Genomic DNA, 10,819 nt, shown 5'->3' with positions numbered 1-10,819 from the left:
TGCTCTGTCCCCACTGCCGTCTGGCTGTTATATACTCTAACAGATGCAGGCTTCAGCAGCGGGCAGACCGCAGTTACAGTGTCAGGGGAGGGTAGGAAGCGCCAGGTGAACGGCCAGGTGAAACCCCCAAATGGCATCCTCCTGTCAATCAACTTGTGATCAGAAAAGACGCTGGAATTATTTTGCTGTATGGCCTTGTGCCTGTGTGCTACAATTCGGACACACGCGCATTTGTTCGATAATTGGCATCAATGTGATTTGCCAGGGCTGCGATCAGGTTCAACTAGCACCCCACATTCCTTACCACAGGCACACACACACACACACACACACACACACACACACACACGTGTATATTATAAACCAGCATTCGTTTTTTTTTTTGTTGGAACCCAATTAATCTAGCCATATGTTTTCCCGAGTTCATGGAAAAACTTACACAAGCACATTTGGGGGGCCAGCCCCATCCCGATGTTTAGGGGAATGCATATGCGCATGGTCTCTTTGGAGACTAAGGGGCAGATTTATTAAGCTTGGAGAAGAGATAAACTGGAGATAAAGCGGAGAAAAGGTAAAAGGAGATAAAGCACCAGCCAATCAGCTGTGTTTGAAAAAGACAGTTGGGAGTTGATTGGCTGGTGCTTTATCTCCTTTTACCTTTTCTCCGCTTTATCTCCAGTTTATCTCTTCTCCAAGCTTAATAAATCTGCCCCTTACATAGTCGCCAAGCTGTTGGCAAGGAACAGGGTGGGCCAGGGGCATGTGTGGATGGGGATCACTTATGAAATTGCTGGGCGTTCCCATGGGTATGCGGGTGGGACGATGTCTGCCGGAAGCGGGCGGCGGAGATCACGGGACAGCAGCCGTCCATCCTGTCTCCGTCCTAGTGCTCGCTAATAAAAGTTATTTCCCTCTGACTTTTGTTTCAGAAGCTTGGAGAAATCATCGAATGCTTTCTCCTGCAGCAGAGGGATGCGAGGGGGTGTGTCTTCATTACACATCCCCTCGCATGTTAACAAGGGGATTTGGTGGCAGGGGGAGGCGGGTATTCAGCAGGGCAGCGTCTCATGGGCTTGGTCATTTGTGATCTTTGCAGCTTACTGAGCACACCAGAATCAGGCCCTTGGTTTGCTAATGGCCAATGTGCATCTCTGCACATGTTACATCAGCCCCACCTGCAGTGCACATGGCTTTGTCCATTAGAAAACCATGGAGGTTATTCTTGTCTGTAGGCTCTCCCACGCGTTTGCACGGGGGAGCGATGTCAAACGTCTGCACATGCTCATTTATGCACATATGCTTGGTGTGAGCGGGCACGGCGAACTACTGGTTCGCTGTCACATCTGCATCTAGCAGTGCGAGCGGGGGGCAGCAGCGAGGGGTCGCGCCCATGGGAACGCCCAGCGTTTCATGGATGTTCCCATGACTACGCTGGGAATTTCCATGGAGATGGGCCTATGACGTGGGGGCAAGCAGCTGACTTTCAGCACAGGGCGCTCGTAGATGTGACACCAGAGAGGTGTCTTACATCTGCGAGCACTGTAGAAATCATTAGCTGGCCGATGACCATCAAATTGTTTCCTGCCGCACGCAAGCTGCGAATGGATTTATATGCAAAATATCCATTCACATGCGTGCGGGAGAGTTGCTGTATATTTATTACCTTATGACACAGTCTAGGCTAGAGCATCTCTTCTGTGTCTGTTGCGTAGAGATTCATATAGAAATGTTTTTCCACTCCTGTATGTTAAAGTAAATATTTTCCCTGGTGGCACACAGCACCTGTTCTTTATATGTTGTGGCAACTCCCTGTACTGCACTGCCACTGTAGTCAATTTTGTTTGGTACAGAATCAAATATGAAATATAAATGACTCCTGCCATTAAGGGAACCAGTCAGCCATCACTGACAGTGTCACTGGCAGAATCCTATATAATAAAAGGTTAACACTGCTCCTCACCTCTATGGTGGAATTCTAGTTTTTTGTGTGCTGGTGCCACTAGATGGCACTGGAAGGAGTAATTCAAGTATTGCTCTCGAGGCCACTGACATTGGTGCTATGTTTTATGGGCTGGAATCTAGTCTGTGTCATAATCAATAATAGGAATTTACTATGTAAATCTGTGATAGCTAGTGAGCATTCTCAGGTAGTGATAAATGGCACAGTATTTTGTGAGAAACCCCCATAGTTGTTATGTCAAAGATGTTTATATTAATTTTATATATAAAAATATAATAGTGGTATATGTTCCGACCGAATAATGAAACTTCCAATGAATTAGATATTATCTCCTATTTCACTAGTATTTGTTTTGTTGGTAAAGTAATATTGCAGTATACTTAGGACTAATAAAAAGTCAAGACATAAACCTATGTATATTCAGTAGCACCACAAGTGTACAGAATGCTTAGCAAGATAAACCCTGTCCAAGAAGAAGCATTCTTTTGCACAACTGTACTAATAAGGCAATGCGGGATATTGCTAAAAAAAATGTCTTGGAAACCACCACAACTGAACCACAACTCATTTTAATCAATTTAGTTGGAATCTACATTTTATTAAAGAATCAGTCAAAAGAATCAGAACTAAACACTCCAAATCATGCATTGCATACTGTTGAGAAGAAGTGCCGAGACAGAAGGGGATCGGGGGAGGATAGGTACAGGTGATGTTACGATATAGAGTGCTCAGAGCATGAATGGACTAGAAGAGGAGAAGAAATTATAGATGGGATATGGTCGTTAGGTCGGCACAAGAAAGGTCGACACTCCTTAAGTCAACACTGGAAGCTCAACAGGCAGAAGGTCGACAGGGTCCATAGGTTGACCAGCAGAAGGTCGATAATGCAGAATGTTGACATTTTTTTTTTTTTTTTACCCCACTATGGTTCCAGAACAGGCGGTAGTTCATGTCCTACCGTCCACTGGGGCATGGAGGGAGAATAGAATAGTGTGCCGATCCTAGTGAGGCACCGTGCCCGAAGCATCACGAGCGGCTGTCGTACACTTACAGAGTTCTAGTAACTTCTAGATCTAGACGCCTAAAAAATAAAATCACAAATACATGTCAACCTTCTGCATTGTCGACCTTTCCCCGGTCAACCTAAGGACCCTATTGACCTTCAGTCCCTGTCGACCTTCTGTCTGTCAACCTTCTGGTGTCGACCTAAGGAGCGTCGATGTTTTTTTTTAGGTCGACCGAATGATCCATACCCTTATGGACAATCAAAGTGACATAGTATAGCGTGAAAGCTAATAGACACTGAGAAGCGTAATCCAGGAGAACCAATGGTACTGACTAACACTATCCAGGAGAACCAAGGGCACTGACTAACACAGTCCAGGAACCAAGGGCACTGACTTACGCTATCCAGGAGAACCAAGGGCACTGACTAACACAGCTCAGTAGGACCAAGGGCACTAACACATTCCAGAAGAACCAAAGACACGGACTAACACAATCCAGGAGAACCAAGGACAGGGACTAACACAATCCAGGAGAACCAAGGGCAAATGTATGCAGCAAATCAATTTGAATCACTCTATTGCAAGTTAGACAATGAAAGCAAATTACTGGTTGATTTATGGTTCTGGACATTATCACTTTTGACCTTGACTACATTTAGATTAAATACACTTTATAAATATAATTTTATACAATTTGTAGTAGACTAAATTCCATAAGAAATACATTTTTGTTTAAACAGAGTGTATGATGGATGGAATAAAACATCTTGTTACCCACAGAGCTTACAATCTATATAAATTCTGTATTCTGGAAAGCTTGTCGAACATACCTTTGCCAACGTCAGTATCTGCTGAAATCGGGAATACTAGGAGATAAGATGCCTGGATCACTACAAGCAATATCTCGTAGTAAGTCATCATCTTGGACACTCCAAAGCTCTTGATGCGTCCGTGTTCTGAAGTCCTATGCTGGTTCCCACTGTAAGTTCCTTGTGAGGAGAGGATTTAGAAAACGCCTATCCTCAATTTTTAAAAGTGTTTCTTCATTTTATCACCTTTGCGGAGATGAGTGCCTCTTACTCAGACATGGAACAATAAATTTAAAGACTAACAATAGGATTCCCTAAATTCACAAAGCCTGTTAGTGGAAACCACGACAACAAGCACAAAACTTTCACATTTCTTTTTTAAGACCAAATTGTCCGACAATAGAAGGTACAAAACAAGACATTTTTGTTGTTGTACTATAGTAGCAGTGTGATTACGTGTTATTTATTGGCCTGGAGTGTGTAACCCTTCTAATGCCTCACTTCATTGATGTCTTTAAACTCTTATAGTGTTTGTCCGGTCAGCTATGAAGACTTGTGAGTGGGAAACACCATTTTTTATTCCAGGAAACTATAAATACCAAATGTGTCACCACAGCTTGTGGTGAAATGAAAAAAATAAAAGAAAATCCTCTTGAAATGATAAGGAAAATCCTATCATTCTGCTATGAGTTTGCGTAGGAAATGATGGGATAAAACTCCTAGGATACAGAGTTGTGGTAAAGTGTTTTTAAAGAGTGATAAAGAATTTATAGCATGTCTTCAACACACAGAACCATATGTTCCTCAGAAATGTGGGTAAGGGACATGCCACTACCTCATTAAAAAACCTTGTTAATACACTGATGTACGGAGGTATATGGCTATCCTAATATGTGTCTTTAGCACAGAGTAGAAACGATTATGGGGGATGCACTAAGCCTTGGAGAGCGATGAAAAAGAAAGAACGAGTGTACCAGCCAATCAGCTCCTAACTGACATGCTACACAATATATTTTAAAATGGCAGTTGGGAGCTAGTTTATCTCTCTTTGGGGCAGATTTATTAAGCTTGGAAAAGAGATAAACTGGAGATAAAGCGGAGAAAAGGTAAAAGGAGATAAAGCACCAGCCAATCAGCTGTGTTTGAAAAATACAGTTGGGAGTTGATTGGCCGGTGCTTTATCTCCTTTTACCTTTTCTCCGCTTTATCTCCAGTTTATCTCTTCTCCAAGCTTAATAAATCTGCTCCTATATTATCTGTCCCCAAGGCTTAGCACATCTGCCCCTGTTGTAGTGTAGACATCAGCATTGTACTTTTAATAAAAATGTACCAAATAGAAGTGATTATATTCTATATCACAATCCCAAGATTAACTATATGGCATACCTCCCAACATATGCGCCAATTTTTGGGTGGGCCTGGCCTAGTGAAAAGGGGTGAGGCCTGTACTCGTGGAGTTGCCATGAGGCCACGCCCCATTTTCGCTGCTCTGGGGGCATGCCGATCAGCTCCGTGAGCTGCTGGCTATGCCCCACATGCGCAGTGGTGTTACACCTCTTGTCTTTTATAAACAGAATGCAATTACTAATATTAATAATGAGTACATTAGAAAATACCTTAAAGCAGAAATTTAGCAATAGTATTAGTTAATATTCATGATAATTTATGATACATGGAGCAATTAGCAATATTGGAAAGAGCTACTGATATACATCTACTTGAACTATTATTGAACATTATTAATTACTGGTATGTGCTTATCTGTGGCAGAGAAAACACTGTTGTTAAAGACATTTCCCATACGTCCCAACTGTCCAGATTTTTCGGGACACAGTCCCTTTTTTTTGTGACTGTCCCGTGTCCCACCCGGGGCCGTCAGTGTTCTGCGGTCAGGTGGGAGAGGGGGGCAATTGGGTGTCACCCTGCTACCTAATGCTCTGCTGCTCAGAGCAGTGTATTGACATCTGATCCCCTTGAGCCACCTGGGACCTTCCTGGGCAGCAGAATCGCATGCGATACATAAGTGCAGCACATAATTTCTCCAGCTCCTATCCAATGCACAAAGGACCACGCATTGAATCAGATCAGATGTCAACACAGGTCCGATTTGGTCACTTTTGAAATGGTTCAGATCAGATGTCAACACAGGTCTGATTTGGTTACTTTTCACCCGATCCGTCGGCTGGATCCATCTGAATCGAGGGAAAACAGGCCAAATCGGACCTGTGTATGACCACCTTTAGATTGGCTAATGGATAATATGGACCGCTAATTGATATTCTGCATAGGGAAGAACATGATAAGACCACCTAACTTTATTCACTCCAGGCTCAATCAGTCTTGACAACATTTTTAATATATGATTGCCAATTTTATTGTTTATTTTTATGCACCTTAACAATCTTTATTTTATATCAACTGTTGCCTTGTAAGTGATGTAGTGGACAAAATCGTTTAATCAGTACACAATAATTACTGAGTTTCTGATAGGTATGATAATTACATATGCAGACATCTTGGACAGCGAAGGATTGTGGGACACATCACAACATAACTTTTGTTTTTCATTTACAAACATTGAATGAAAAACATAAACTGGAGGCCGCCACTGCACTGCACTGTGGGTCAGAGCAAAATCATAAAAAAATGCAGCTTAGCAATTTGAGAACCATGTATCTTCTAAAGAGATAACCTGTAGAAATAACCCATAGCAACCAATCATCTTCTACAATCATCTAGCATAGTCTATAAAATGACTAACGGTCCACTTTATTTCGCTAAAAGGTTTAAAACATCTCCCCTTAAGGCACTTCGGTAGGCTATGAGCTTGTAGCCATTTTGTATCACTGATTTCTTACAAATAAGTTCATAAAATAATTTCCTCCAATCTATAAGTGATGAGAGCCCTTTACAGTAGTAATATGCTGATAACAAAAACCATATTAAGCCAAAAACATGCAATCTATTGGCAAAGGTGCATTATACAGAAACATTTTAAAACCAATACAAGCATTGTGTTATTTTCCAGGTAAAACAAGGACAGCCCCATGTCTGAGGCATGCTTCCTTCAAAGGTCATTTATTGGTAATGGCAAGGAAACACCATCATTTTTCAGGTTTTGTTCGGCCCATTGTTCCACTGGTGTCTTAGGGGCACATGTATTAATGTGTATGTGTATTTAAGCCTTAAAAAGAGATAAACCTGAGGGTGATAAAGAGTGATAAATGCCCAGCCAATTAGCTCATAACTGCCATTTTTTCAGACACACTCTATATACCATGATAGTTAGCAGCTGATTGGCTGGAAATGTATCAGTCTGTATCACCCTTGTGTTTATTTCCTTTTCAATCTTAATACATCGTCCCCATAGTTAGTATGTTACTTCCCTATATAAGGATCTTTCATATTTAAGGTTCTCTGTGCAGGATAACATTGTTTCATTTAACCCTTTAGAACCCACTGCATGTTTCTGGTGTGTCCCAGTGATGACACTTGTAAAGTATATGAATGAGGCCCTAAGTTACACAAACAAATATGGTTTAGTCATTTATTGAAGTTCATTTTTGTTTTTAGTACATAAAGCATTGTAGCTTGTACACAAAACATTGTGATTTGTTTTAATTCAATATTTTGATATTTTCACAGTATTTTCATACATTTGAATAGACATTGGGATTTGAATGGCAACTGTCATCACAATACAGTCTACGCAATACATTTTTAATAATGTCCACTTATATAATTTTATATAGCACTTTTCTCATTATAGGACTCAAAGTGCTTTACATTTGCCTTTACAGCACAAAATATAAATTCAGTGGATATTAGTGAATGGGAAAGTCTTGAGTCTATTTTTGAAGGGTTCTAGGCCTCTCGCACTGTGCAGAAAGCGAGTTCCATAGCATTTGAGCCACAAAGCTGAAGGGTTAAACACAAATTTAATGATAACCACAGTGAGGCTGATTCAATTATGCATGATGCTAGATGCAGTGCTCATCCTTACAGTACACATCATAAGCCCTAATATGTGTATTTCGATATGCACCCCTGTTGCCTTTTTAGGTAAGATTAAGCTGTTGACGGCATGATGATAATACGATGCATAGTTATTTTATTTAACTTGATCATTAACATGCTCTTTTCCCAATATAATTAACTAATATTAGCTCACAAAGTGATTGTGTGTCTCTTTAACTTGTCTTGTGTACAGTACCATGCTCAGAGGTCTATTTCAAAAAGAGCCGATAGCAGAGATTGATTACTGTGTCACATTACAGCAATAGAAAATCTTCTATCTCCATTATTTATAGTTATTATGTTGCCAGGACAGATGAGGATACTCGTTTCTGCACTGATGCTGGCCTGGCAGAGGCAGGGTTTTTCTGTGCATTTGTGACTTGGGTCAAACAATGACACTGCAATGGTAGCCGATTTTGTACTTTCAGTGCAGATTCTACAGATTCCACCCTTTCCTTCACATTGATCATCAGAAGGCCAGATGGTCGGGGATCAATCATTATTATAATGCGGCATGTTGTACCACTTCCTTCTCTCCTCCTTATGCTGAATGCTTTGTTCTGTTCTTGGGCAGAGAACTGTTAATGCCCATACACACCGGGCGATTTTGACCTGAAAGCCATTCACTTTATCCACTTAAGCTGCTTTCAGCACAAAAACCCGCCCAATGTGTATGGCCCGGCAATCAATGCTCCCGCATTATTGCCGGCCACTCATCTGTTGGTATTACCAGCAGGTGAGCGATGGGGTGGACGGCTTTCCATGGCGTCTTGCTATGGAAACCCGTCCACTGCAGGGAAATCAGCGATTTTAAGCCCAGCTCTTTTCCCCATGATCGTTCTGCATACACGCTGGGCACCTTTATATATTATTTATATCATAACAAACACCTACGGTTCTATTCAGCTTCTAAATCAAAGCACTTTGATTGTATGTACGAAGCTCCTGGTAACTAACTCTAAATTCATCTTTGTATTACTAAAAGATTCAGGAAAAATATAATGTAATCTAAATACAATTTGACACGTTTAAATTAAATACTTTAAAGAGAAACTTTCATTAAAAAAATGCAAATAATTGAAGTGCTTTAGGCCGGTTGTCAGTGGCGTAGCTACATATGTGGCAGACCCCGTGGCGGCTTGGGGGAACAGTACCAATGGGGTATGTGGTGGGCGCCGCTGGCTGAACTGACAGGCGACCCAGGCAGTAGGGGACGCTGAGCTGGTCCCGCCCTGTACATATCTAATGAGCGGGGACCCAGTACAGTGCATATTAAATGTGGGTCCCCGCTCATTAGATATGCATGGAGCGGGACCAATTCACTCACTGCTGCTTCAGTTGCCTGTCAGATCAGCCAGCAGCACCTGTAGTCCATCGCCTCGCCCCTTCTTGGGGGTGAGGGCGCCTGAATTTTTTTGGCAGGGGTAGAAAAATTTCTAGCTACGCCACTGCCGGTTGTCATTAGTCTATGTGTGTACATAATGTATTTCCTAGTCATGCTAGGTACACACCAGAACGATGCAGATCGTGAGCAGATCATAAAAAGATCGTACGATTGTCTCATGGTCTGTCGATGACCATGACCACATGATCTGCTCACGATCTGCATATGATCAGATTCCGATCTGTATCCAGTTGAATGGATCTTTTTCAAATCCTGACTGCAGCAGGTAGGATCTGAAAAATAATAAATTCTTTGGGTGAGTGGCAGTTATAGCTTCTCATTCTCTGGGTAGGTGTTCTCTGCTCTCCTGTGCAGAAGAGTGCAGCAAATGCCAATATAGAAGATAAACCTCTACTGCATTGCCCGTTCCCATCTCTGGGCCAAACAGGCACTGTACCCCATACCTCAGGTATGGAAATATTCTCCATCCCTGAAATGTGTAGGATAAATCGGTGTTCCCTCTTTACAACATTGTTAAGCAGTCCTGCTCATTTTATTCCAATAAGTAACAAAACCATGTATGCATTGTTTGCAGCTACTAAAACAGTTTGTCATTGACTACACATAGAGAAAACACATACTCACATGTTTTATACATGTCTAATTCCAAAACTAAGCTTTGTTTAAATGAAAGTTTCCTTTTAAATACAATTAGCTTAATATGGCACTGCGCGTTCAATCACATATTTATTTTAAATGCTTTGTTTTACTCTGAGCTCATTAAAGCTTGCAAGCAACCCATCTACTTTCTATGTCTTGGCCTTAACAGGGAACAAGTTACAGATCACTTTCTCCATATAAACCAGATGAGAAGCAGGAATAATCCAGGGCACCAGGAACTGCACCGCGGCCGGAGAATGGTGGCATCTTGGCTATACAGTACTGGGCTTGTTCTGGAGGAAGTTCTCTACGCAGCTCCTCTGCTAATATGTACGGCTGGAAATAAAGATAAAAATGAATAATGTACTACAATAACACGTGTTTATTCAGTAGCTGACTGTACATTGCACTAGAGAGACATTTATACCCCTTTCACACTGCACCGCAAACCTGGGATATTCCCGGGTCGACTTGGGTCAAGCTGCTGTGTGAAATCTTATATCCCGGGTCAACCATCCCAGTAATTCGATTAGGGATATAAGAAGGGTTAGACCGGGGATGTATTGTGTATAATGGCCGACCCAGGTTTAGGGGGAGATTCTCTAAGAATCTCCGCCCCCCTTCGCCACCCATCGCATACTTAATTATCGCATATGTTGTAACATATGCGATAATTAAGGCAAAGGACAGCTCTTGCGTTAAGAGCTGTCCTTTGCGGTGGGAGTCGCCGGGTCCCAGCAGGTCCCGGCGGCTCCCCCCTCCCTCACACACCCAGCGCTGCTGCTGCTGGGCCGGGCTCTCCTCCTCCCTGCACCCGGAAGAGGATCAGTGCAGGGAGGAGGTCACAGGTCCGGGCAGCACAGCTCTGTGCTGCCCGGACACAGGTGAGGGGGCGATGCGGGGCGGCGGGGGGTCGGCGCGGGGCGGCGGAGGGATGCGGTAGAAGCCCATTGGCTTCTATGGGGCATCGCCAGATTTTTAT

The 10,819-nt window shown here is 42.5% G+C and overlaps 1 protein-coding gene and 1 long non-coding RNA gene across 8 annotated transcripts in view; one reads left to right on the top strand and one right to left on the bottom strand.

Moving 5' to 3' along the window:
* Positions 1–10,203, top strand: part of LOC146063554 (uncharacterized) — a 39,267-nt gene extending 29,064 nt beyond the window's left edge. The window contains exon 3 of the long non-coding RNA XR_014471613.1: positions 10,007–10,203. This is a non-coding gene — a long non-coding RNA (uncharacterized LOC146063554). The remainder of the gene's footprint in view (positions 1–10,006) is intronic.
* The window catches only part of ACTN2 (actinin alpha 2), a 110,118-nt gene continuing 105,443 nt past the window's right edge, over positions 6,145–10,819 (bottom strand). For 5 of the 7 annotated variants that reach the window (XM_083176020.1, XM_083176021.1, XM_083176019.1 and 2 more), the window contains one exon: positions 6,146–10,173. In XM_083176020.1, coding sequence (XP_083032146.1) covers positions 10,015–10,173 — 159 coding nt within the window. In that variant the 3' untranslated portion in view covers positions 6,146–10,014. Of the gene's footprint in view, positions 10,174–10,819 lie in introns of all 7 variants that reach the window. The other 2 variants (XM_083176023.1, XM_083176025.1) reach the window with 2 other exon arrangements.

This window comes from Crinia signifera, chromosome 3, assembly GCF_055691185.1.
Source record: "Crinia signifera chromosome 3, ASM5569118v1, whole genome shotgun sequence".
NCBI lineage: Eukaryota > Metazoa > Chordata > Amphibia > Anura > Myobatrachidae > Crinia > Crinia signifera.
Note: the sequence above shows the minus strand (reverse complement) of the source record. Positions and strands in the feature narration are given on the sequence as shown.